Raw genomic sequence first — 27,714 nt, 5'->3', positions numbered from 1 at the left:
CTTTGGTCACCTCTGACACCAATGTAGTGGCAAAAGGTTGAAAGGTTGGCCTCAAGTCTTTTATTTTCAAGCACATACAGCAGGAAAAACATAGCTGCAGACGGGCGGGAATGGCAGACAGGTCTATTCACACACACACACACACACACACACACACACACACACACACACACACACACACACACACACACACACACACACACACACACACATCCCCACACACACACACACACACACACACACACACACACACACACACAGGTCTATTCTCGACACAACAAAGATACTGACGGTGCACAAATAAGTCTACCTAACACATGACATTACCACAAAGCACGCAGACGAAATAATAACAGGCATTCACGTTACACTAGACACAAAAGAAGGGCCAATACACACACAAGTCTAACTTAGAACATAGTTATTCTACTGCATGATGGGAACCAACTCAGTACACATTACAGTACTTTTTCATCAAATTTATACAAGAAATGTTTTATAAATAAGGCCCCTGGCGTTTGCTGAGATGTACATATTTTGTGTTTTTAACATCTATAAAATGGCAAGGACACAATTCAATTGCAATTGCAATTATACAGATGGTACTCATAATATGAAATCATGGTTGATATTTTGAGTATTTTTTGTCTGTTTGTGACTTTTGCTTAATTTGCTTTGCTGTGCTGATTAAAGGTAATGTGTGCTGGGTGCCAGCTGCTTGCTGTGAAGACTTTCAGGAAAGCACAAAGCTGCATGGGGCACTTCTGAAGGTCACCCCATGTCTGCTCAGTGTCTGAAGCATTCTTGGCTTATTTCACTTGTTTTCAGTTTTAAATTAAATGGTTTTTACTGAATAAAAATCAAAATGCATGTTTTTTACTAGAAGACAGACAATCTATATGAATACGGTGCCCTGTAGGACATTTCAATAATATGTTAAATATGTAAACGCTAACAAATAATTCAGCATAATTTCCTCCTTTGTAATTCAGTATAATTTCCTCCTTTGTAATTCAGCAAACCTTCCTCCTTTGTAAGTGTTCAGTCTGTAGAGCCAGACTAAATAGGCGGATCCAGTGACCCTGCACTGAGGCTCCTAGGCTGTGGGAGTGATTTCAGTTGCATAGTTGATCAATTACTGATACTGAAGAATACTGCAAAACTTTATAGTGTAGATACATGATTAAAGAATTAGCCCCAAATGGACATGTCCATTTTGTTGGTTCTAATAGGACACCAAATTATTAAAGAGAACTAAATGAGAGTTTTATCCCAGTTGAAACATTACAATATTTAACATTAAGACTTTAAATGGTTCTTTCAGTGTACCTTTGTCAAGTGTTTGTGTGTTACAGAATATACCGATGACATGTTCAAGCCAATAGTGCATCATTATATCCAACGCCTACTGCAACTTGCTGAAATGTTCTGGGGAGTGCATGTGATCCAAACCATAGCAATGCTCACACAAAAGCAACTATTGAGAGCTGACCTTGAGAGGTGACGGCAACGTTCCCATGACATAATGTCAAGTCTGTAGTCAGCAAAAAAGTCAAATACACATTTTGACTTTTGCCTGTAGCTATGTCCGTCATCTCTGTCCTTCATTTCCAGCTTCACTTCTGTCTGTCCTTCTCTTCACTTGTAGATCTGCTGTTCAGAAAGCCACTTTGGGGATTCTAGAAATATCTGACAAGGGGTTAAAAAACATTTCCAAACAGAAGAAAGTCTCTAGATCAAAATGAAGAAAAAGCCACGCTGTTTGCTGAAATCCAGTGTTATATCAAAAAGGTTTATTTTACAAGTAACAGACACAATTGCAATTAGTAACATTCCTCTATGATCACTTGAAAACGGATACCCAATCTAAGATCACTTGAAAACAGATACCCAATCGAAAGTTTAATATTTTACAGGTACAGTACACAGATAGAGTGCATAGCAGAAGTGGTGTTTTGCAGTGTTGTAACTTAGCTCTAGAAGTCCCCAACATTCATGAAGTGAATAAAATTAAGACTAAACTGTGGATAGGGACATGAGAAAAATACTCATCACAAAAAAAACCAGTGTGTGTGGTTCAACTCATTTATCTTCTCAGATAATGTGGTAACTATATATACTACTAACAAAAAAGACAACTTATAAATTATAAAACTATTCACTTTGACCTGAACAGAGAACAAGCCTACATCCAGTCCATGAATAGCAAACCGAGTCACATTATCACATCCCACACACTCATCATAATGCAAGCAGCTGTTCACAGTTCAGTTTAAGGCAGGTTTGAACAAAGTCATTGTAGTCTGAATGTACTGCAGTGGTGAAGGTTGCATCTCAGAGTGGTTTCTTTTGGTTTCAGAATGCAGGTAGAGTGTGTGACTGACATAGAGTGTTTTTGAGGATATGTACAGTGCTATACTGTGGGAGTCTCAAAGACAGCTGTGTGTGTGTGTGTGTGTGTGTACATGTTTCCACACTCTATGAAGGGTCACATGGTGAAATACGGGTGAGGGTCAGCCTTAACACACGTGAATGAGAAGGAAAAAAAGGACACTGTAAGTATTAACGTGTTGCTACTCAAACCCAATCAGACGTGGCTGAGGTGAGTGAAGTAAACAGAGGGAAAAGTGCACAAATCTTATGTTCATTTCAGTTAAGCACCCATCCATTGGCCCAGTGACATTACAGAGATAATAAACATAAAACATAAACATAATGATAAGAGGGTATCAACAAACCTGAGGAAGTTCTACAAAAGAGTAAAGATCAACTCCGGTCATAAGAATCACGTTCAACATCAGCATTAAAATGTTTGCTATATAAACATGAATTACAAACCAAGGACATCATTGTAGCAATGTTCATGGTATTTCAAGCTTTGAATAAAATGCAAAGGCAGTCCCTGGGCATCATTCCGTGTCCTTTCTAAGCATCACCACCAACTTAGTCATAGCCCAGGAACTCTTCTTTTTAAAAAGGGAACGAGAGTGATCACATAATCTTTGCAGCTGTACAACTTGCACACGGACACACACACACGGACACACACGGACACACACGGACACACACACACACACACACACACACGGACACACACACACAGGCTTAGGTAACCTGCCGCATTTATGAAGACCACAGGGAGGACTGGGTTTTGAGTGTCTTGCGAAAGATATGTTGAATTCGTCAAAATATTGACCCTCACCGCGGGACTGCTGAGAGGGAAACCAGGCTGTCCATAATACAGACCTGATGTCAAAATCACGCTACATAATTTACAGTGTGGTTTAGACCCAAGGCATCATGCGACAAGGACCCCATGCAATACATTCCACTAAAGACTCATTACACAATCTCAGTATACTTGTGTCTCCTCTTCTGGAGACCAATACTGGGACGACACACCCACAGCTGACAGCAGATATGTTATAATCCATGAATTCCAGTTCAAGCTAAATGCTAGCCAGATGTTGGAGAACCCTGGCCAGGCCCTCAGTTGAGAAAAGAAAAGAATAACTGCAGAACCCAAAAGCAGTGACTCAATGTGAGGTCCACTGGCTGGTCCTCAGAAGAAATTCGCGTGTGGTTGGATCCAGAGGGTTGAGGTTAATGGCGAGCTCTAAGAATAAAATCGGTTGGCTCCGGTAGGCTGTCATGGAGGCCTTTTCCCTTTTGGTCTCTTGGTTCTTGTGTAGGGTGCCCTGGTTCTGGGGAAGTGCTGTGTGGTAGTGGTTGGGTGGAGGGATAGGACCTCATGTTGGAGGTCTCGCAGCTTCATCTGGAAGGTAGAAGATGAAGATCAAGATGAAGAATGAAACATTTAAAGATACTGTAACACAGCATCTCAACAGATGAACCCTTGGCTGGCAAAGGTTCCTCATATTTGACCTCTTAAGTATTATTCCTGACAGAAAATGTCATGAGATTTAGGGCCTCATTTACTAACATTGCGACCGCAGCGCAATCAGCGCCTTTGCCAAACCGCATATAGCGCACGGTATTTTGCATCATATTTATCAAACAAGAACCCTCGTCGTGTCATCTGCGCCTAACACCGCCCATTAGTGTTATTTAGCGCTCCGCTAAAATAGGGAAGAAAGAGCCTGCGTGTTCCACCATGGATGATGAGCTAAAATTAGAATTAGAGCTTTTGGTTCACGAGGTTACAGCAAACTAACCCAGGTAAATATAGAAACTCATAAATATTTCTCCGTTTAGCCCTTCCGTCCACATTAAAAGTTGTGATCACTTTGAATTCAAGACTGTCTTTTATTGGTGAGCTGATTTTGGGAAATTAAACTTTTCAGCGAACATTGAGTTTCTGGGTTACTATGGTTACCCCTCAGGGTGCCCGTGCAGCTTCATATTAACGAGTTTATGTTCACAAGTTCATATTCACACATATTAACATGAGTTAATCACACACATGCAAATGCAAACTGTTGAGATAGTTCCCTAAACTAGAGATAGCTAGGATAGTTAATAGCCAGGTTAACTGCTCCATAGCATCCCGTTAAATAGTCTGGTAGGAATACACGACACCCCTTTAAAACGGCGTATTCCAACACTGAAAACCATGCTTTTCAAAAATTATGCCCTAGGCAGATACATTTGAAAACTGGAGTTGTAGCGTGGACAGATTAGGGGCAACTGACATTTTCAGTTCGGTTGGCATGGCAGTGGGGGTAGCTTGCGCTCGAGAGGCTATAACGTCAAAATAAACATGGAAGGTGAAATGAATATGCTGCTCTGTCTCTACAATTTACTAAGTTTAGTAAGTGTACTTCGAGTACAAGTACTTTTCCTGAATAGATACGCGTTACTCCTGCGCAGAAGGTGAGCACTGTACTCGGTGTGGTTGAACTATGGTTGAAAATACGGTTTAAAGTAGGCTAAACCATACAATAAGCCGAACAGCTAGCTGGTGGGACAATTTTGTATATGCCTATATTAAATTATATATCCTATCAAATATAAACATTTAAAAAAATTACATTTCTGATGTTCGTATTTTTCAAATTTCTCGCAGGCACATAGTTTTCATTTAGCAGCTGATATGTCATGCTGAAACACCTCTTGTTTCGTTACTAATACATAATTAGGCGCACTTTACGCATCTCCTCCCATCTCTTTGCGAGGAACACCCATCTAAAGTGCGCCACCTTTGTAAATACGGTTTTATGTTTTTACCCGCTATTTTACGCCTGAAACGGGCGCAATCCTGTTAGTAAATGAGGCCCTTAGTGTAGGCTACTCTAAATAATGGACTGTAAATTATTCAGGTTATCAGTGGTGTTGATTATGATGAAGCATGAGTGATAGAGGTGTCATAGTTGTCACATGAAATGGACTAAAAGTATTATTAATCAGCTCAAATGAAAATAGAAATGTAATTTTTATATAACACATCACCCATCTTTAGCATAGATTTGTGAAAAAATAAATACAGCCTCTCAATCTATACATTCGGACAATGATCCGGGATCTGGAATCAGTGGAAAACTGCTGTAGAATCCATCCTGCCTGACTGACAGAAGACCCACCTGAGGGTGAGAGTGAGTCATCATCTCCTGCGGAAGGGAATAACATCTCTGTTCCCAGAGCAGCGATGGAGCTCCTGGGCCGAACGCAGCGGTCGCCAGAGAAACTCCTCCGCAGCAGTGTCTGCAAGAGGCAGAGCGGCAAATAATGTAAGTGTGTTGTGAGGCTGTGACAACACACAGTGGGAGATACAGAAAGTCACAGGGCAGAATAATGGGAAACAAAGGTGCATAAGTCTTGATGTGCAAGACAGAGGCTGGAAAACCCTGACAGTCAGAGACACCTTTACAGGTTCCCTTGGTGAACAGTGACAGCATGACACACGACGAGTGGAAAATATTCTGTCCTGCCCATATTCTGGGTGATTCATCACTGTACGACAACAAAGCAAATGTCAGCTCAATAAAACAATGTTTTCCCTGAACTGTAGCGTGGAGGATTTTGGCCAGTGATGTGTTTGGATGGAATAGCCAAGCCAGATCCCTGAACAGCTACCAAGAGATCTAACAAGTACTGGCGTTAATTAAAGTCGTGGGTAGATAAAAATTATTGTGAAAATAGTTTGGCCCAGTTGTGCATATGCATGTCACAAAAAGCAATTAAACAAGGGAACCAGTTGACAAACAGGTTTAGAAATTGTAATATCATAATAACAAAAGCTTTGATGGAGGGGTAGGCAGGAGGGGCATTCACCTTGCGTGTGAGGGGGCTGCTGGGAGCTGAGGCACTGCTGTAGAGGCTGAGGCTGGAGTTGGAGCGGCTCACGGTTAGCCCTTTAGATCCCTGCCTGTGGCCAGACAAGTCATACGAGTCCTGGGACAGATACTTTGCTTTGATCTTCAAGTTGGTCCGCCCTTTCACTGTGGAGTGGAGTGGAGAGAGGGACAGGAAGGGCTCATCTCATAGTCATCATCATATCTCCATCTCATCTCATTGTCATCATATCTCCATTCGCATTGAGTGTTGGGTGCCTGAATGTATGCACTGTCCTATCACTGCACACACAGTCTACTCCATTCCTCTTTGTAAAGTAATAACATTTATACCATGTACAAATATGTGTAGTATTATAAAGACTACCGTCATGGAGAGTACCCTTCATTAGTGATTAGACATGTCAGCAAGGACAGTCGTTAGGGATTGTTTCATTTTTTATGATCCACTTAACAAGTTGCCATAGTTTGACATGTACCACAATCTTACCAAAGAGGAAGTAGTAGGGGGGAAGCATCTGGTTCTTGTTGGACTTACCTCTGCAAGGGTCATTCTTCACAAGGAATTCATCTAGAGCTGTCCAGCCTCCACCAACCCGCACCATGAGGGTACTGCGCAAAATACGCACCATTCGCAACTGCTGGGAGTCCCCAAACTGAGAGAGAACAGAGAGAGAGCAGTAGACTGAGACTTCACTCCATGCAACCATGAACTCATACAGCTGAAACGCAAACTTCAAAAACTCATTTGAATTTCACCCACCCTGTAGCGATTGGCACTGATTTGCTCCACTTGGAACCTCTTGGGGCAGTTACATTGAGACACCTGTCTGCTCACCTACAAACCGGACAGCAACGTGTCAATACGTATCTGATAAAAATACACAGTAGCAATGGCTGTATGTTGTTCTCATAGGCAAATAGTTGAGCGTTCTATTAAGATACCTCTTCGTTTATCTGGTCTATGTCTAACGGCCGTCGGTATGGATCCCTGCTCGGATGAAGAGCACTCACAAACTCATAGTAGTCAATGTACCCATCCCTGTTGAGATCAAAGATCTTGGCAACAGCATTCATTTCCAGTACATTGGTGGGGAATTCTGAAGAGACGAAGAGGAAAAATAAACAGTTTAGAGTTATGTTGAGAAGTAAAGAGATAACTAAGGAGCGCAACAACATTACACTATCAGCACATAAGTATTTTTGTAAAAAATACTTAACTTTTTGTTGACAAAAATAATATGTGGAAGTTTGGTATATGTAGCTACTACAAGTATTTCCTTGTTCCTAATGATGTCGGGGTCTAAGAAGAATAAAAACAACAGCACTTCTGTGTAGGCCTTTAGGCTGTTCTAATATGCTGCATCCCATAAGCCCTTGCGGTGAGCATATTTTTTTCATTGACTCTAGAAAGGAGGGAATGCTCACTGGAGGCAAGGACACTGTCGATTAACTCTTTCTTGCTGATTCTGCCATCCTGATCCCTGTCGATGCCCCGGAACACGTCCAGGATGCGGGACTTCATGTGACTGATCCACTGCATGTACCGCTTGCGCCATTCATTAAAGTCAAAATTGGCAAACTCCTCCAACTGGTCAAAAGAAAACAAACAGAAATACACTTTATTAAATGACAAGGGCAACCAAGAATACAACAAGGATATTGTTTTCCTAAAATATCCTCATTATGTGAACAAAATGGCTTTAAAAGCCATAATGAAATTGTCGATAAATAAGCGCATGGAGTGTCTCAGACTCGCCCTTAGAGTACAGAAAGGCCTTAACTCACAGTAATTACTGTATGCATAAGCTGGTGAATGCCTGTGCAAATAGATATATTGTAGGAGTAAAAGGGCAGATTTATGTGTGTGCAGATCTAGGCACCTCTCTCAGTCTCTGCTGGTGTTCCTCCAGCTTGTTTTGTCTGGTGTGGGCGAGCAGCCAGAGCTGTCTCCAGCAGCTGACCAGCTCACACAGATGGGGGGTGTGGGGCTCAAGGTTCTCCAAGGGAAGGACAATGGAGGGCTGTGGTTTCAGTGTGCTTCTTCTCCCTAAAACCACACAAGTAAAAACACACACACACACACACACACACACACACACACACACACACACACACACACACACACACACACACACACACACACACACACACACACACAGAGAGAGAGAGAGGGAGAGAGAGAGAGAGAGAAAACAGTGTGAGATGAAATGTGTTTTTTGGAAATGAAGTGATTATCTTGGATTTGGTAGTGACAGTTTCTGTCCAGAGGTTACATCTTGTATTTAACTGAGTAGAATAAAACACGAACACTGGTCATCAACTTGAACATGCTAGGTAAGAATCCAAATTGATACAGCGGAGAGCTGGTTGAACTTTCACTCACTGGTTGGCGTCTGGCGTCTGGGGGAGACCAGCTGTTTAGGAATGTGCTTCTGTTTGCAGGACCTTGTGGCATTCTCAACCTCCGGCGACTTACGATTCAACTCCTCCATAAAGACCTACATGAAGGAGAGAAAGAGCCCTCAGATTAACTTTGTACCATTCAATTCCATTTATAGGGCAGTCTTTGTATTGCTATAATGCCTTTGAGATAAACTACTCAGCATGTGATCAGACTCACAAACTTAGAAGTAGTTTTGTGTTAACGGTAGGTAGTTAGGAATATTTGTCAATACATTGTGAAGCTTCCTTGAGTTCAATAGGTAATGGGTTTGATTAGTAATGTCTGTCAGTACCGCATGCTGAGTGATGAGCTCCTCCATCTGCTCCACGTCTTCAGGCAGAGGGTCTTGGTCCCGCAGGTTGAGTGACTCCTCGGCGGAGCAGATCCAGTCCAGCAGCCTCTGCACCTCCTCCCGCTCGGCCTCCACAGTGGACAGGGTGGCCTGGATCCTCTCGCCCTGCTGCAGGGCCCATGACTGGACCTGAGGGACAGACAGGATGCATCTCAGGTTCACATGGCAACATGGCACACAGGCTTTCCTGTTCATGCTCTTTCATGATTAGTGATTTTATTCAACGTGTTTATGTTTGCCTGTGTTGTATCCATGCTGATGTTCCTGCGGCATCCCTCACCTTGTCACGGTCGTCACCATAATACAATCATACTGAGCATGTCCAAACGTCATTCCACATGTTCTGAGTTTTTACTGTGCTCACCTCCTCAAAGCGTGTCTTGGTGACGCTGATCCAGGACTTGATGGTTATGACAGAATCAGCGTGACAGGATGACAGAATCTCTTCTCCCAGGATACGGATGCACTCTAGCTCCATCTCCTGGCAGTTTAGGGAACTCATGGTTTCCTAAAGTATGAGGGGAAAGGGAATATGATAGTAACATTTCAACTCACTAAAACAAATGGAACAACTTATAATATGTATTTTTACCAAATCTTTACTCATTAAAACACTTCTGAACACTATCTAAAACACATCTGTTAACTATTCATCCCAAAACAATATGACAGCTAAATATGACACTTCATGCCATAGCTATCTTTACGCCTGATTACTAAGATAACGGTGAAATCCTTCCCCACCTTATGTTGTCTAAAGAACTCCAAGAGAGCCTCATCTTCCTCAGGGATGACCCCGTATTTAAGGGCCCTCTCCACATCCGCTAGGCAGTCCAGGAAAGCGTGAACTTTGGTATCAAAATCCTCTGCCTAGGACAGTCAACGATAGGACAACAGCAAATCACAACACGGAAGACTGATAATATAACTGATATTATAACTCACAGTAGGGGTTAGGGGGTCTCTGCTCCTAAAGAAATCTGTCATGGTGTCTGTTTCTGATTCTGCTTCATTCAATTGATATGTGTAGGTTGGTTAAGTTAGTACTACCGGTAAGTATTTATGAAGTTTATGACATATATTGAGTGTTGGTGTGTTGGTTGGGTACCTGTCTCAGGGCCTCCTCCAGCCTGCCTTGTTTGGAGACGGAGAGTTTACATACGGCCTCCCAGCGGCCCTCCAGCTCCTCCATCTGCTCCTGCAGCCAGTGGGAGTCGGCCGTGCTGCCCCTGGTCAGGTCTCGCACCGAGCGCTTCAGGGTCCTGATGCACCCCGCCCGCTTGCCCAGCTCCTTTTGGAACACCTGCAGAGAGGGGATGAGAGAGGAGGTTGGTGGTGTAGTTAGGAGGATTTTTCAGCAATGTTGTTAAAATAAAATCCCTATTGGTAGGTTAGTTCATGGTAAATAAAATTCATTGATTCACCAAAACTCTGTTGATTGAACCCCACCTTGTGCTTGTCAATTAAAATGTTGACCATGTCTTTTTCTCCCCCAACTGGTACGTCCTCAGCTAGCTGGGGTTCTGCCCTGTACAGCCAGTCATTCAAAGCCTGAAGAGCATCACTGAATTTCCCCGAAAATAGCAGGGCCTCGTCCAACTTGTGTTGTCTGCAGATTGATTACATTGAAGTTTATTTCACATATGACGCTTAATGTACATCTGTCTTCACCAAAATTATGTATCATGTTAGACATTCAGGCGTAAGAATAAGTGACCTATCAAAAACTGCAGAATGAACCATTGAAAAAAATAATGAATTTCCTGACCTCTCCATTGACTTCCCAGTGATGGTATCCCATGAGTCTCGGAGCTCAGACACCCTGCTCTCCAGGTGTTGCCTGTCTTGTACAGTCTGAGATTTCTCAAGAAGGGCCCGTCCATTCTTCAGTGTAGCCTCATACATAGGCCTTTTAGATCTCAGAAGCTTCTGGAATTCCTACAAACCAACCAGTAAACAGTTATAAATCACTGGTGCAAACACTAAAATATATCCGTAGTGTGTGGGGATGGACTAGACTGTACCTTTTGCTCTGTGAGCTGCTCCTTTATCTCCTCATAGGACGAGGCGATCTCCTTATGGGTGTCCAAAGTCTGCTCCACCTCAGTCATCCAGTCCACTAGGAGGTGCCAAGACTCACTAAACTGCAAAGCCAAACAAACAGTTACAACATAATACTGTCATCATAACTATTGCATTACGGTAGTGATTAGTGAACGGCAGTGTAGGCGATGTTGTCTCACAGACTGTGTAAAGGCCTGCCTGCAGTCTTACTTGTTTGGCCCGCTTCTTGACCTCCTCCAGTGTTTTGGCCCTCTCCGTGGTGCGCTGGTGGAGCTTCCTGTAGCGGTCCTGCACGGTCATGATCAGGTTCTGCACCACGTCGCAGTCTTCCTTCCTGCTGAGCTCGGTGAGCTTGGAGGCAGCGTTCTCCATGGCCGTCTTCCTCTCTCCGTGAGAGTGGACCTCACTCACCAGCACCTGGGTAAGTGGTGCATACGGAATAGTTATGGGAGGATTAGGATACTCTCACTAAATAACACACACACACACACACACACACACACACACACACAATTACTGATGCCTTCCCTACTACTCCCATATTTTCTAGCTCACTCATTAACTCATTAACTCACTTACTCCGTCATTACTCACTCACCCACTCACACATGTATTCACCTTATGAGCCTGAAGCTGGCCACAGATGGTATCCAGGACAAAGCTCGGAGATGGTAAAAGTCCAATAGACTCCTCACACTTGGCCATTTTGTTCAGCAGGTCTTGCACATTACTATTGAACTCTTTAGCCAAACTCAGTCCCTCTGTTAGCTTAGCCTGGTGGACAAAAAACAGCCAAATCCAGCGCGCTGTTAATAATGGAATGTTACCCAACATAAATGTACCTACAGAAGGGTTAATCTCTAACAATATTATACATAAAATACAGCACTCTAGATCATTCATTCAAGATAAATAATTTGCCAACAATATAATATAAGTTGCACAATGGTATTATTTTGTAACCACAGGGGTACACCATGTATCTCTTAACAGGACATCTTGACTCCCACGCCCTTGTTGTTTTGGCTGAGAGGAGGCAGCCTTCATGGCCTTCACACTGACCTTGCGTTCTTGCATTTTTGCATAGACAGTGGTCCACTTCTGCTCCAGGATACACATACTGTGCTCTGTGCTCGAGCCGCGGGCCACATCACTCCCCTCCAGCATCCTGTGGATAGCATTTCTCACATTTGTGTAGGTGTGCACTTTAGACTCCATCTCATTGCACAGCTCCTGAAAGAGACAGACAGAGAGACAGACAGAGATGATCACGCTTTAGAAGGACTAGACCATGGCAGTTTTTCGTCTCATAGGCAGAGGGCAGAGTTGGACATTTTAAAACAGCAATGCAGTCGTCCTGCACTGTATTAATAATCAGCCATTAGTCTAATGCATCCAGTTTGAACCAGAGAGCAGACCCAATGAATGACCATCCACTGATCAGCCATAGGCATTCCTTCATGGAATAAAAACACATCATATTGAGCACTTTTCGAAAATTCACTCCTTTCTATGGTTGAAAATGTGAATTACCAAATGTGCGTTGAGCCTCTCGTTGGCAGAGTCTGGCATTCCCCACACCATCTTGCTGGAGGATAACCTCAGGTCTGTGCTCTCCAGCCACTGCAGCAGGTCCTGGATCTCCATAGTAACATCTTGAACCTAAGGATGGCAAATAGATTAACTGCAGACGGCTGCAAGTCAGTTTTTTTTATGTGTATGTACATTATGTGTATGCTCATCGCAGTGTGTGTAAAAGCTTAGCATATGGTGTCAGACTTAGTGTAAAAATGTGTGTGTATGTGTGCGTGTTTGTGTGTGTGTGTGTGTGTGTGTGTATTATTTGGAGGACATCTAGCCATGTGGGAACATTTTCATGTCAACATGGGAGTAAGCATATGAGTGTGTGTGCAGTATCTGCTCATGACAGGGTGCACAGAATGTACACCCTTTCTCGGTGGAAGTGTTTATGGAGGCCCCACCTGGCTGAGGTTGTTCTCCAGCACCAGCTGCCGACGCTCGGTCTCACAGCGCACAAACTCCCAGCGCTCGTTCAGCTCCTCCAGGAGAGACTGCAGGCCGTGGGGGCTGTCCCCGGAGCCGGCCTCCAGCAGGCCCCGGCCGGCGCGGTTCAGCTGCTCCACCGTGTGCACGTGGGACATCACGTCGTTCCGCAGCACCTGGGCGGGCCACAGAGAGAGCCTCGTCAGCGGAGGAGGTTCTCCGAGGAGGGCACTCACAGGAGATCAGTGTATTTACATTTACACAGTGCATACTGTATCACATTAAGCTTACGGTTGTGTTCAATCCATATTATCTTTTGTGTCCCTGCCCCAAATGGGCAATATCCCCATGTTTCCAAACCCTTCATATTTACTCCTTATTTATCCTTCAAAAACAGCCCTGCTCTGATAAAGATGGTCGTTTTGTTACATTAATGTGGGTGAGAGACAAACCAGTATTGAAAAACCTGCCTAAAATACCCAAAATGAGTTGGAAATTGTAGTATTTTAGAACTGTGTGGCCAGGTGTCCTGTGTGCGTAATAGAACGAAGTGTCAAGGTCATCACATGAAACAATGTAGTTATCAGAAGAAAAGAGTTAGGAACCAAATAAAATTCTACCAAAACACGGCTAGAGTGTTAAAGAGAGGGTGACTCTACAGCTAAAAATTAGGTCTGTGTTGACAGACTCCTGGAAGCAGGTGCAGGTGCCCAGACAAGGGCGCCACTCATGCTGTACCTTGTGCTTGGCCAGTTCAATCTCACAGGTCTGCAGGTCTATGCTGTAGGGCCGGGGGCCTCGGAGCTGCTCCGCGGTGTGGGACAGCCAGGAGTGGAGCTCATCCAGGGTGTTCTGGAACTGACCCAACCCCAGCAGGGCACACTCCAACTGGTGCTGAAACCAGAAGAAATCACAACAAGTCAGACTTCTGTAGCGAAGAGGAAGAAAGCAGATCTTTCCCCTTTTGAGAAATAAGAACAAAACATCTTGAGAGCAAGACAGTTTAAGGACCTTCTCTTTGTCAGTAAAAAATGGCTTCGAGTCTCTAAGAGCAAGAGTGCAAACAGGTTGTTACCACAAGATTGTTTTGATGTTCCAAGGAAAAATACAATGTTGGCACATACGATGTATGTGGAGCGATGTGATTTCTCTAACACCTTCTACTAAATAATTCCCAAATTGCTTAATAAGTTTGACATTGAGCACTGATGAGAACTGGGATGTGTGTTTCATCAGGGACATGCTGTGATGTGGGCTCTCACCTGTCGGCTCACTGTCTCCGACTCCAGGCTGTCCCAGCGCTGACGGAAGTCACACAGTGGTGAGACGGAACCGGGTCGCTCCGTGCCCGGAGACAGGCGGCACACGAAACGATGATTCAGACTCTCGATCTCGATCTTCTTCTGGTACAGCTCCCGTTTGAACTCCTGAGGAAGGACGAGAGCACCAGGTGAGTCTTATGCACTTAGAACGTATTCATGGCTTGGGTACTTGATTTCTGTCAACTTACCTTCAAATCACAAAGTTGTTCTTTCACTGATCCCAGATCAGATCCTAGCAAGAACTCCTCAGTGGACCTCAGCTCTGCAGACTTAAGCCACTCAAACAGCCCCTAAAAGGGCATAAACAAAAAGGCACAAACATCCATTTTAGTTGTGCACTGCAAGGTCATTGAGCGGTTCAAACATTGCCATGAGGTCATATGTCAAAATGTTTATATTTATTGAATAACTGTATAAATGTAATCTATTAAAGTGCACTAAATGTGGTTCGAGCAATTACGCATTGCAAAGTTAAATCATACCATATGTAGCTCTAGATGCAAATGATATTGTCCCTCTTGGCATTATATTATGCATTCCTGATAGAATGCATTCACCCTCTTGGCTAAGGGAATCGAAACATAATGGTTTTGGAATATATTGCCTATATCTTTATTCAAAGCACGAAGGCAACATTTCGCCTTTGGACCGAAGAGAGAAGTTGACTCCACATGTACGGTTTAAAGTGCATGGCTCATAGACTAGATCATCCAGAGGACTGTTGCCCATTGGCAGAATACTGCATTCTGTCAGATACACATCACATTAACCGCAGGGTGCATAGGCCTTTATTGTGCCAAACGCGTTCAAATTAAAAGTGGCTTCTATTTGGCAAGGACTGAAGGCAGCGAAGGGAAAATATGACCAAATGTACGGTTGGCTAATGTAGCTTCACAGCGTCCTGTTTCACATAATGTCAAGCTTTTATAGCCTTTCAGCCACATATCAGCAACATTTGAACTGTGTCTGATGCATGACAGAGTCATATGATTTAAATGGAAAAGAGAAAATGAATGTTAACATTAAATGTATCACAGATCCAAAAGACAATCAGTATTGGTTAAAATGAAATGGCCAAGAAAACCACACATTACATGGCTTTGAGAATTTAGACTTTTCAAAATGTTTATATACTGATATTTACAAAGGCTTATGGAGTATAAAAGGACATGGAAAACTATGGTGTTATCTTAAACAGGAATATACAGTATACAGTAACGGGCCATACGGTATGGGTTCCAGACCGTACATACCTGCATGGTGTCTTGGTAGTTCAAAGCCATCTGTAGTGACTCCTCCAGCTTACTGTGGCACTCTGTCCAGATCTTACTCAGGTTGTTCCATGTGCTGTACAGCTGCAACACCCGATTGGAAGTTAGTACACCCCATCACTCGATTTCACTCTGTCTAATATCAGTCTATTTTTATTGTCATATGTGTGAGCACATACCTCATCCAAGCTCTTTGTAACATCAGGTTTATCGGTGTCTCCACAAGCTGACATCAACTCCATTCCAAGTAAGCCAAGGGTGTCAAGATCTCCCTGCAGGCTGTCAATGTCCTCTCTGAGTGTCTGGGGATGGAGAAGAGGAGGAGGGGAGAAGAGAAGAGGAGGAGAGGAGAAGAGAAGAACAAAAGAGAAGAGAAGGGATTAGATCTGAAACCACATGACCACATGACCATAGACAGAATGGGAAACAGTGGACGTGGGTCTGGTGATGTGTGAGCGTAGCCACGGTACCTGCATGGTCTCCAGGCTCTGCCGTATCGTCTCGGAGTCTGACCTGCTGGAGTTCAGGTCCAGGACCGCCTGCTGGGCATCGTTCAGACCGACTGTGACGTCACTCACGTCGTTCCAGAACTTCACGGCGAGGTCTAGGAGGTTGAGAAGCCAGCGATCTCTCTCCTGAGCCTGAGTCTGGGCCTCCTGCCACAGCTGGGACAGGTTGGACACTCTCTCCTGGATCGCTGGTGGTCAGATGGTAATATCGTTTAGGCATGTAGTAGGCACAGTAGATTATGAACTCTGTACTGGGGATATTGTTATCATGAGTAATATTGTCAAAATATATGATCAGACCCATGGTTTAAACCATTTACATTTACATTTAGACATTTAGCAGACGCTTTTGTCCAAAGCGACGTACAAGGGAGAGAACAGTCAAGCTACGAGCATTAGAACCCTGGTGTAACAATAAATATTACTTTACATAAGAAATAAGAAAAACGAAATAGAAAAGAAAAAGAAGTGCAGGAATGTAACCGCTGTAAGTGCAAGTTAAGCACTGACTAAACCAGATGGATATTGTGAGTGCAGTAATTTGACTAAAACAACTTAGGTGTGTCTTGCCCGGTCTTTGATTATAAAACAACTTGAGCTTCACCTGTCCCGATGGAGCCGTGGCCCACTGCCTTGGTGTTGGCGAGCAGCTCGTCCGCCTGGCTCTTCACACAGCTCAGGCCCAGCTCCAGCTTGGACAGCTCGCCCAGCGTCTGCTTGTTGTCCTGCAGCTGCTCCCGGATGCGCGGGGTCAGGCCCTGCAGCGTGGCAGCCGACTGCATGTGGCTGCGCAGGCGCTCCAGGCTCTCCCCGATCACCGTCATCCGCTCGTTTAGCTGGGAACAGGAGCGAGAGAAGGAGAGCCTCAGCACATGTGTCCATTAAATGTGTCCGTTTGCCCAACTGGTGAGAGCTTTACTGGAGATGTAAGCTGTAGATTTGAACCATTTCATTTATGTAATCCTCTTACATGTAATCATTTGAAATACTGTTTTAATGTTGTAATGTTACATTTTAATGTTTTTTACATGCCTGCACTTGATTGTGACGGTCGTGGAGCGACCGCACATGAACAGAACTCTTCTGCCCCATGTTTGCAACCACTAGCGCATCCAAACAGACATGGTTTGCACACACACAAACACTCATACAACTGATTACAATTGGTTCCTACCTCATTGAACTGCTTATTGCCTAGACTGGCGGAGGGGACACTTTAAATGGTCTGGCCCAGACCACGTGGATAAGGTGTTTTTTACAAGCCTTTGAGACATTATTTATTTGTTACATAGTTATTTCTTTGTTTGATGATAGTGCGGAAATACTATGTTTCTGTCTCAGGGTCTGTTTTGTCATTGTTGTATTGTTTAGTTTTTGTGTCTACCCCTGTGTGTAGAAATGGTGCTGGCCGCCATGTATATGTGTTCATTGTTCTGTCTAGCCTGGTTAGTCAAGTCTTGTCAGGTATGTGCATGTATGTGGACCCTTTTTGACTGCTGATTGTTGTCCTCTCTTTAAAAGTGAGGCTTAGCAGGTATTTTTAGTAGATTTCTACTGCTGCATGTTGTCCTCTACTCCATTTAGAGGCTTAGCAGGTGATATTCCTGGAGACTGTTGCTTTTTGTCCTCTGTTTATTGAGAGGCTTAGCAGTTCTCCTGGATATGATGAACCATATTAAAACTTATACTTGAACCCCCCACTCTGTCTCTGAGCTTTTCGTGCCAAACCCACGTTTTTGACGGCAACCGAGGCTCGGTCCGTCACAGTGATGCATAATAATAATTCTGATTATGTGTGTGTAGTGTCTCAGTTGGGGGGTGTGTGTGTGTGTCCAACCTGTGTGAAGCGAGGCAGCGACTCCTCCAGTAGACTGGCCGCTTCTCGAACCCGCTCCCTGATGGCCAGGTGCTGCTCCTCGGCCTCCTTGGCACGGCGGCAGTAGTCCTCGCCCTGGGCAGGGCTCATGTCCGACAGACGCTTCGCCAGCATCCCCAGCCGTGCTATCAGAGGCTTATGCTCTGCAATGGACTCTCTCAGGCCCTATATGGAGGGTGATTAGAGCATTAAAAAAGACACTAAATCTCAGATTAATCACATCATTTTTTTTTTTTGACAAAGCAGCAGGGACCATGCTGCAGTTTCTACATTTACGAAAATTCAGACGCTCTGTGTGCAACTTGGTCAAATGGTGTGTGTTTTGAAGGCCATAATGAATTGATGTAATACAGATTGAAATGAGATCATTAAAACTCTCTCAATCTATTCACTAACACAATGGGAATTTTTTTCCCTATCCTCAACTGCAATGAGAACAAAGCTATGCCTCTAATCCTGTGGGCCTGTGATCTTGTGATTGTAATACATCGGTGAGATGAATACAGACTTTTGTCTTTGTTTAATCCCGGCACAATCACAGTGTGTTTTCAAAGTGAATGGAGAGGTAGAGTGGATTTGGAGACATGAAAGGATATCATTGTGGAGAGCAAGAGGGGGAGAAAGGGAATTTAAACAAAAAAGAAAAAGAGAGAAAAAAAAAAAAACCCCGCTGGCCCTTGAAGTTAAGCAGGGCGGCCGGCCCCTCGCACCTGTAAGAGGTCCTGTTGTTCCCTGAAAGCCTCGTAGCTGATGGTGTTCAGTGAGAGCTGGCCGGCCAGGGCTTTGGTTTCCTGCAGCCATGGAAACACCTCGGCATGGCCCTCGGCGAACTGGGCCAGCAGGGACTGAGCATGCTCCAGCTGCAGCACCACGTGGGAGCTGGTGGCTGAAGTCACGTGGCAGCGCTCCTGCAGGACGTCGAGCTGCGTCTACGAGAGGAGGCAGAGGACGAACAAAGGCCAAGCCAGGCATAAACAAACACAGCTTTTCTCACGGTTTGGGTCGGGTGTTACGTCATACAATGGGCCCAAGTGTCAGTGTTCTCTCGGGTTCTCTGGTGACAGGTGATATGTGGTACCTGTAGTCCCTCTGACTCCCCCTCTTCACCGTAGGTTCGTAGGATCTCGGAGATCTTCACCATCTTTTCAATGTTAAACCTATGCTGTAGGATTTCCACTGAGAGGATCTGTAAAGAGATATGTGATTCTTTACATGAGTGTTGAAAATTGAAAAAGGCTAAGTTGCTTATAGAGCTGTTTAATCTATAGGAAAAACACCTATGCTACCTTTCAAAATGATTGGTATTATACAAACATTGTCAGGCCTAGAGTGGATGACCCTTTTTTTTGTTCAAGTTATTGCATAAAGAGCATTTGATATATCAGGGCTGCACCTAAATAGTGAACACATCTATAAACTTACTTGCATTAGACTTTGGCCAACAAAAAAATATATCATATAGGGAGAGGAAACGAAATCAAGGTGTTTATGAAGTCACCTTTTGTTCATAGAGCTGAGAGGAGATCTGGTCTGAATCCAGGGTGATGGCCTTTAGATCCTCCAAGGCCAGGGCAGTGTCCCTAAACCAGGCCATCTCCTTCTCCACAGCCTGCTCCAACTGACAACCACAACACACACGTGTCAAGGCCAATGTGAAAATACACAGCATTTGCCACAAAAGGGAGGAGACAAATCTTTTTCAGAAGAATGAGTATTTAGAGTATAGTTAATCATATGAATACTAGAATACTTTATAGTACACTAATCTATATATCGATATAGTAGTAACTATGTTTCAGTCCCTCACCCTCTGTCTCTCAGCTGCACACAGCGCTGCGTCCCCGGCCCCCAGGTGAGCCTGGCTGCCGGCCCCCAGCAGCTCCCTCTCGATGCGGCCCAGCCACAGGTGGAGGTCCTCCTGGCTGGAGGTGCAGCGGCTGCAGGCCTCCAGGGCCTGCTCCAGCCTCTGCAGCACGTCCACGCTGCTCAGGCTCAGCACAGAGTAGCGGATCCGGAGGCCGTCCACGCGCTCCTGTACCAGCTGCGACTCCTCATCTGAGGAGAGGAAGGGGACAATGAGATGACATGAGAACAATACTAATAAACATAACTGTTTTGTGTTACTGTGGATATGCAGGACATGTGTCCTCTCCCTCTGTCTCTCCCTTGTACGTCGCTTTGGACAAAAGCGTCTGCTAAATGACTAAATGTAAATGTAAAATCTAATCTGTAAGTTTCAGTATATGTACAAGCAGTGGGTACATCTGATTAACACAAAAAAGGCAAGGAGATGATGAACCATGGCTACCTGACACCCTCTCCATGAGGTCATGGCTGTTCTGTTGCAGACTCAACAAATCAGCATTTTTGGCCTTGATTTGATCCTGTACAGCCTGATAAGTAAAAGAACAGATAAAGCAAGGATTCAGAGATGGACAAAAAAAAGAAAACAGAAATGAACAACAGCAAAGTAAAGCTAATTTCTGTCTGCACACCCTTACCTTGGCCTGCTCTGTGGCCTCCTGAAGGTGGAGCATTCCTCTCTCAGCGGTGCGCAGCTCAGCCAGGTCCTGCTCCACAGATATCAGCCACTGCTGCAGCCGGTCAGTGCTCCCCTGAAACAGCTGGGCTTTGGGCAGGATGACTTCCAGACTCGCTCGCCTACAACACATCATTTCGCAAGCAACATAATCGCCAATTAGCCCTCACCTCACACCAGCAGCCAGACTGAAATTGGATCAGGCAATGGAGATGTGGAGATATCGACCCCGGACCTGTTCTCAGCACCCAGACGCAGCGCCTCCCATTTGAGCTGTAGGCTGGAGAGTTTGTGTCTGGTCTTCTCCCCATCTTCTCCCTCGAGGCCCTCGGCTAGGAGCGGGCCCTCGCACATCATCGTCTCCATGCTGGGCTTCCTGTCCACCAGGAGGCGCTGCAGGAGCTGTTAAGAGATGTTCATTACAGTATCATAGCAACGACGCCAAGATTCTGTGATAAACAGCTGATCGGAACGTCTGTTGCGTCATCCGGAACTTCTCGCTAGCCGGAACTTTCTGTCCATGACACTTGCAATTTTGCAATGCTAATGCTTCCTCCATCATGTTTTTCACACTCAACTTGGAGTCAGTTAGTACTGGTTGACATCATGAATAACATATCTAGGCACCATTTTAAGTGATGTATTCAAACAATTAACTTGACAAAGGAAGTTTTGTGAGGGAGGGAGGGGGGCTGGGGGGCCTGGGGGGCCACAGTCTATTTCTGGAAAAACGTACCCCCAGGAAACTTGCCAGGAGCACAGTCACTGCTAGGCCTGAGAATAAGCATGCTGTGAAACGTGCCTCCTCAATGGAGCTACACCCTTTGTGGCCCCAGAGTCAAAGCCTTGTCTCATGTGTCAAGTCAGCATTGTGTGCGTCCAGGCATGTTTCACCTCACCCTCACCAAACCCACAAAAGCAGCCAGCTCGAGCTGAAAGGTGAGTGACTTGCTTTTCTTTCCGCGAGGAACTGTACACAATAGGCTTCACTGGCACTTAGCGACCGTGAACATTCTCAATTCAGTACTGAATGGAGATAAACGTTGAATACAGAGGATCTGAAAATAACTTCATGGCTCTGCAGGATTTATATACATACATTATCCTATGAATGCACCAGTTCATGTACAGACTGAGGTTCGTTTAAAAAATCTAGACGAATCCTGATAGAATTATCATATTTGATTAAAGCTAATTGTATCAAGCATGGCCTGTAGAGGTTATACATAGCATGCTGTAGGGATTGGGCATACCTTCTGTTCTTGGAGCTGTGCTTTCACCACCTTAAACTCTGAGGATGGAGGTTTCTGATTGGCTGTGAGCTCTTCAATCTCAGACACCCATGTAAGCAGGGCCTCCAGGTTCTGCTGAAAGGTCTCCGGATCCCCAAACTCATCTCTCAGAGTTAAGGCGGATCTAGCACCCTGAACGGATGAGGAAAATGCATGAAGTGATCAATTTGATTAGATTAGCCAAAATTAGATTATGCTAACCAGCCTAAAAACACTACAATGATGCATTGAGATTTGACACAGTAAAGCTTCATGAACAGAAATGTATGTTAACAGCACCTTCCATCTGTCCAGACTGGAGTCTTGGTCTGAACTGGAATGGCCATCACTTTGGAGCTGCAAGTTAAAATACCAGTTACATTTCCTGCAGATAGAGGTTGTGGGTTTCTGCAGGTGGTCTGATATAACATCGGAAACAAAACAACATTTGAGCAACTTTGAACACATGGTCTATTATTTCTATCAAGATGAGGGAATATGGAAAGACCTAACCCTTGGCTTGAAAACTTGTAGGTAGTGTTTGATCCCTTCTTTGCTAAATCAAAACACCTGCAGAAAACATGCATCCAGGAAACAATACTTTATCATGCCAGTTACGCTATGATAGCAGTCAACATTTTTTAAATCAACTAGGAATGGCTGTAGGCTGTAGGTCACAAAACAGCATGATGTAAATATTATGAATAAAGCTCATGGAAGATTAAATTTGAAAGATGCAACTGGTTGTTTTGAGGATGGCAAATGGTAATGGGAAAAGCCGTTACGCCAATAAGCCCAGAGAGTGCTCTGACTGTTGATGTTGTATTGACCTCTGCTAGTTCCTCAGCTGCTCCAGTGAGGACCCTCACAGTCCTGGTGACAATGGGGTCACCTCCCTTCCCTGCAGGTGGATACTCCGTCACCTCCACAATCTCCGTCACAACAGTCTCCGTCACCTCCGTCACCTCGGTGACTTGCGGTCTGTTCGGCGTTTTCCATGACCAGGGGCTCCCAGAGTCCCTCCTCTGGAGGCTGGCTCTCTTCTCTAGAGTCCCCTTGTCGTAATGTCCCAGCGGGGACTGCCTTTCCAGGGTCCCCCCGGCGTAATGCCCCAGTGGGGAGTGCCTGAACTCCGGGGGGTTAGTCCTGCTGGGCAGTGACCCGTTGCGGGGGGTTTTGACCGGCGAGGGCGTGCTGCGCCAGGCATTGTCCAGAGTGCTGGTGGTGGTGACCGTCGGTGCCGGGGAGCTCCGGGGCTTTTCCGGGGTCGCGCTGGGCGCCACATCCTCCGGCTTCTTCCCCTCCTCGCACGGTTCAGGCAGAGGCCACTCGCGCCGCCGCTGGTAGCACTCCTTTAGGTATTCCTCGTCCGTGCGCACGTGCTTGGATTTGTTGCCCAGACAACTGGGCCTGCTGACGAGGTTACCCATGATCCTTTAGCCCACGGGCTAGCAAGGTGAGAAGCTAGGGGAGGGCCCTGGGCCATGCATGCAAGCAATGCATCTGCTGCCTAAAACACAAGATGGAGGGGGTGGAGAGTCTATTAACAAAAGTCCATTAACAAATAAAGAAGAGGTGTTAGATGTACCCCTGCCGCTAGCTATGCACAGACACTGGGCTCAGCTGGCTGCATCACAGAAGACCACACAGACAACAATTTTCAGTTGATATACAGCTCCCTTCACACAAAGAGAAGCCTGTCTTTCTCTCTTTCTCCCTCTCTCTCTCTTTTCTCTGTCTGCCCAATCGAATGCCACAGTCCTAGTCTTCACCCCGAGCAGGTACAGTAACTCTGTCTGAAAAGCACCGTTTTGGTCCAATGCGTGTCATGGGGGGCTGAATCGCTGCATCTCATTTTTGGCCCGCGCCAAGACATTTACACCACGCCACAATTTTTGGGGCATAGAAAATCCAACTGACAGGGCCATCCACTGAAGCTAAGTCCCCCAGGATACCCACTGTTTGGCCTGGCAGGCTGGGCCACGGTCCCCTGCCAGCCTGTCCCTAGGCTGGCCCTGGGAACCCATTTAGCCCTTGATCAAATATGACAAGCATAAAAACGCTGCTTCATCTCCTGTCCCAATTGGGGAGGGTGCCACTGAGGAGGAGGAGGAGGAGGAGGAGGGACAAGGGGAGGAGGCTGTTTGGAGGAGGGGGGGGGGGGGGCGGGGGGGTTACCCAGACATAAAAGGGTCTCAGGCGAAAACACAAGAGTGTCCCCCCACTCTGCTCTTCCTGTCTCTGGGGCCGCGACACAATCTCCTTATGTTTGCTGAGCATATTACTGTGCATTAGCATCAAATATCTGTGCATTGTTCTTCTGTTAACGCACAACTACTACCAAGACATCCACTGCATGTCTATACATGTCCATACTATGTGTCTGTAAGTATAGAGTGTATATTTCTAACTCGACTTTTGACATTTCACCATTCAGTGCTCAGACAGAAAGGAGAAAACGACATGCAATTACTGCGCTCTGGCAGATCTGGCAGCCGCGCCGAGTCTCGACAGTGGTACTCTTGTGTGGTAAGGGGGATATTTGGGTGTTGACTCCTGCAGGTTAGTTCAGGTCACTGTATGCCATTCTGGATCAGTGCATCTCAATGCTGACCGGTATGAGGTAGACTGGGAAGCTAGACCGAAACACCCAGGGTGGTTTTCTGATTCACTGGAGCAGCAAAAACAGAATTAAGCATTCAGTCTCTTTCCTACATTCCCTCATCAAACAAAGTGGAAGATGACAAAAAAGTAAAAGGGGGCAATTTGACTGTATGGAAAGAACTAATTGCAGTAAGCACTTGTATTGATGGCGGGGTGAACAGATTTATTGTGGCTTTACTTACTAAAAATCAATCAGTTGCACCCCAGGAGTCAATCATTTGGATTATGCTCTCTGCGTCTGTGGGAAGGGCTGACTGGAACCCTGTGAGAGTACTCTTGAGTGAGATATGTCTTAACATGTCTGTGCCACAGCAAACATGACCACACATGCCCAAATCAGCACTGCTACTGGTCCTCCACATTACTCTATCGATGTACATTACACATTTTAAATGCATGCAGACTTGGGTGAGCACTGAGCAGGTGTGTCAAATTGAATGTTACTCATGGTTTACTTATCTATTCTGAAGTAAATGCACACTGGTTACAGTTAAACCCAAAGCTACTGTGAGGGACTTTTGTAATACATGTTCAATCTATATTACTTTTTAGAGAACCGAAGATCTTCTTTGAACTGAGTCTCATTAAACATTGAAAGAATAATTGCTTACAGTGTGTATACAGCACTGAGCCTTGAAAGCAGAGACGTGTTTTTCTGGATGATAGTTTTGTGTGCCATATGGTATTGTGATCTTCTTAGTTGGTTCTCTGTGGTAATTGGCTGAGCAAACATAAATGCAACCTGTCACTGGTGGTCTGACATTTAGGACATGGAGATTCTCCAGTGATTGTGAACCAGCTGGAGCGGAAGAATAGGATTCTCTGTGGTTGGAGATCCACTGCTCCATTCAACCACCAATCCATTAGCCTGAGCCTATTGATTTCACACATAAACTCCACTCAGGATTGAGGCTTTGAAAGAGAGAATGGATACACTATATTAACACTTTTTTTTCCCCATCTCAGTTGGTAAGTTAAATGCATTTTAAAGATATGAAGGTAAACATTTTCAGATATGAAGGTAAACATTTTCTAGTCATGGTTTCACAAATATGGACCATTATACTGTAGATATGCATCTTCTTTTGTTCCTCAGGCGAAACTAGTTCTAAAATGGTGCCTTTGTCACCAAATCACACCCACACACCCTTTGACACACACACAAATCACACACACACACACCCATAGACACACACACAAATCCCCGAGGTATAGGCCGGTGGGAAAACTAACACACAAGCAAAGGCTCTAGTCCCTCCACCCTATCAGCTTCTTTCAGACAGGCCCACTAAGCCAACAACAATCCGCTGTCTACCCGCGGCTGCGAGGGCTCAGCCATAAAGACAACACACGGTGAGGTGAGGTGGGGCACAAAACTGGGTCTGTGCCAGTGATGATAAGCAGAAGGTCAAGGAGGACGCATGGAGACCCTGAAAGGGGTCCTCACTATCACAGCAGTCCAAAATGGCACCAGTCGCCATGACTACAGCCAGTGCCATCTGGTCACGAAAGCTTTTCGTCCTCACCCCTGAGTGTTTACAGTATATGACTCTCACTCTCTTTGGCGTGCTGGCTGCCAAGAACCAGTGCTCCGCTCCAAACAGGCTCTCATCCAGGTCACCTTCTCTCCTTAAATGACCCAGTTAATGCGGTCACTTAACCCATTTCTGTGCTCCAGTAAAGTGATACGGAGCCTCCTCTTTAAAACAACCCCCCCCCCCCCCCCCCCACGCCACTCCTGCACTCCCGGTCCCATGACCTGAGCCGTCTCCTCACTCAACCTGCCGAAGACGGGCCACTACTCCAGGATACACACACACACTCACCCAGCCATTGATTTATAGCGCATGCCTACAGACAGGGTCCTCTGCTGAATCAAATTAAGACGACGATGATGGAGAGTTACTCGCATCGACCGTTCTGCAGAACCATCGAGTAATCTATATGAGGGCACGCGTTGCTATGTGGGTAATCCCATTAAGGAACAAAGCATGCCTTAGTGTCTGCTGTCACTCAAAATGAAAATGGATTGAGAAATATGGGACAGGAGATACCTATGTGTTGTATCTGAAAAAAAAAACATCAACATGACAGCCAGTATTCATTTCAATGACTGTAGTAGCAGTGAGATGAGATATGTCTGCTTACTGTAAGCGGTGATACTGAGGCATACCACATGCTCAATCCCCCACATGATACATGCACTGTGACTGGTGCTTTGTCACGTAGCATGTGTCAGTCGCTGGAGGCTAATAGAAAAAAAGTCCTAGGTGTGAACAGTCCGATGTAATTATAGGTCTGATTATAATAATACATTAAAAACCTCCTCAACCCGTATACATGGGGATGCCTGTAATCAAGATAGTGGTCTTCTAATTTAAGATGGCAGCTGTGTACGCCCCACGAGACTCATAACAACCTCTCGTGGAATTAAAAAGGTTGACATATTTCACCTCTGTCAGTGAAAGAACTACATGTGTTTCTTGGTGGCATCTTAGAATGAATAAAAATGTCACTTGTGGGAAATGCAAGTCAAAAGTATGTTTTATCTTGTGGTCACTGAACATGTTGTAGACACGAAACATCAAAAAGTATCTAATCAAGGTGATACTGCATGCCCTTAGGGACAATGACAGCGGCATGCAATAAATAATTTAATCTTGAAAAGTGCACACAAAACACCTCCTTCTGAGTCACATTTTTTTTAAATAATATTGTACATTATATTATTTTGAGCTTCATTTCAGTTTCAGTGAATATTATTTAAATCTCATTCTTACACACATCAACAAACTATAGACGTTAATGTGTACTAAAAGCGAGTTCTACAGGTAATCAATCATTCGCTCTCTTTGTCTCAAAGACAGTTTACTCACAACAGCACGCTCTGAAAACTAATGAGAGCAAAATTCCTGTGGACCGCGGCTCATATCCCATTCATTCCAGCAGCCCTTGAGGACAATGAGACGGCCTCCACACTGCATCGTTCTCCTGCTGCTGCCTGCGCAGACCCCCACCAAACTTCGGCTCCAACTTTTGAATGAAAAGACTGGCAGTTTGGGCAGTTAAGTGATGTGATTCAGCGGTGTCTACTTACCCTCTGAGAATAGAAGACAACAAACGGCTAACTGAAAAAATCCAGAGG

At 45.0% G+C, this 27,714-nt stretch overlaps 2 protein-coding genes across 2 annotated transcripts in view; both read right to left on the bottom strand.

Moving 5' to 3' along the window:
• Positions 1-1,771: 1,771 nt before the first annotated feature.
• LOC105905367 (plectin-like) overlaps positions 1,772-27,714 on the bottom strand; it is a 155,747-nt gene continuing 129,804 nt past the window's right edge. Inside the window, exons 37-74 of the mRNA XM_031576570.2 lie at positions 22,206-22,262; positions 21,888-22,058; positions 20,870-21,036; positions 20,597-20,756; positions 20,404-20,488; positions 19,903-20,150; positions 19,594-19,713; positions 19,174-19,281; positions 18,806-19,024; positions 18,057-18,260; positions 16,824-17,055; positions 16,181-16,407; positions 15,890-16,012; positions 15,693-15,794; positions 14,628-14,729; positions 14,380-14,544; positions 13,856-14,011; positions 13,096-13,293; positions 12,647-12,775; positions 12,176-12,346; positions 11,732-11,887; positions 11,324-11,530; positions 11,074-11,193; positions 10,818-10,987; positions 10,499-10,658; positions 10,158-10,352; positions 9,794-9,919; positions 9,414-9,557; positions 8,990-9,178; positions 8,638-8,752; positions 8,135-8,301; positions 7,680-7,842; positions 7,197-7,351; positions 7,015-7,089; positions 6,790-6,907; positions 6,232-6,398; positions 5,541-5,661; positions 1,772-3,775 (exon numbers count right to left, since the gene is read on the bottom strand). Of these exons, the coding sequence (XP_031432430.1) occupies positions 3,750-3,775; positions 5,541-5,661; positions 6,232-6,398; positions 6,790-6,907; positions 7,015-7,089; positions 7,197-7,351; positions 7,680-7,842; positions 8,135-8,301; positions 8,638-8,752; positions 8,990-9,178; positions 9,414-9,557; positions 9,794-9,919; positions 10,158-10,352; positions 10,499-10,658; positions 10,818-10,987; positions 11,074-11,193; positions 11,324-11,530; positions 11,732-11,887; positions 12,176-12,346; positions 12,647-12,775; positions 13,096-13,293; positions 13,856-14,011; positions 14,380-14,544; positions 14,628-14,729; positions 15,693-15,794; positions 15,890-16,012; positions 16,181-16,407; positions 16,824-17,055; positions 18,057-18,260; positions 18,806-19,024; positions 19,174-19,281; positions 19,594-19,713; positions 19,903-20,150; positions 20,404-20,488; positions 20,597-20,756; positions 20,870-21,036; positions 21,888-22,058; positions 22,206-22,262 (5,718 nt within the window). The 3' untranslated portion in view covers positions 1,772-3,749. The remainder of the gene's footprint in view (positions 3,776-5,540; positions 5,662-6,231; positions 6,399-6,789; positions 6,908-7,014; positions 7,090-7,196; positions 7,352-7,679; positions 7,843-8,134; positions 8,302-8,637; positions 8,753-8,989; positions 9,179-9,413; positions 9,558-9,793; positions 9,920-10,157; positions 10,353-10,498; positions 10,659-10,817; positions 10,988-11,073; positions 11,194-11,323; positions 11,531-11,731; positions 11,888-12,175; positions 12,347-12,646; positions 12,776-13,095; positions 13,294-13,855; positions 14,012-14,379; positions 14,545-14,627; positions 14,730-15,692; positions 15,795-15,889; positions 16,013-16,180; positions 16,408-16,823; positions 17,056-18,056; positions 18,261-18,805; positions 19,025-19,173; positions 19,282-19,593; positions 19,714-19,902; positions 20,151-20,403; positions 20,489-20,596; positions 20,757-20,869; positions 21,037-21,887; positions 22,059-22,205; positions 22,263-27,714) is intronic.
• LOC116222440 lies at positions 22,386-26,525 on the bottom strand. The gene is made up of 2 exons (XM_031576571.2): positions 26,396-26,525; positions 22,386-23,415 (listed from the first exon to the last, which is right to left on the bottom strand). Exon 2 carries the CDS (start codon positions 23,333-23,335, stop codon positions 22,604-22,606), a length of 732 nt encoding a protein of 243 aa, XP_031432431.1. The 5' UTR covers positions 23,336-23,415; positions 26,396-26,525; the 3' UTR covers positions 22,386-22,603.

Source organism: Clupea harengus, chromosome 11, assembly GCF_900700415.2.
Source record: "Clupea harengus chromosome 11, Ch_v2.0.2, whole genome shotgun sequence".
Classification (NCBI taxonomy): domain Eukaryota; kingdom Metazoa; phylum Chordata; class Actinopteri; order Clupeiformes; family Clupeidae; genus Clupea; species Clupea harengus.
Note: the sequence above shows the minus strand (reverse complement) of the source record. Positions and strands in the feature narration are given on the sequence as shown.

Excerpts from the sequence above, each read along its gene's own strand:
- LOC116222440 (XM_031576571.2), bottom strand. The coding sequence starts at position 23,335 with ATGGGTAACCTCGTCAGCAGGCCCAGTTGTCTGGGCAACAAATCCAAG.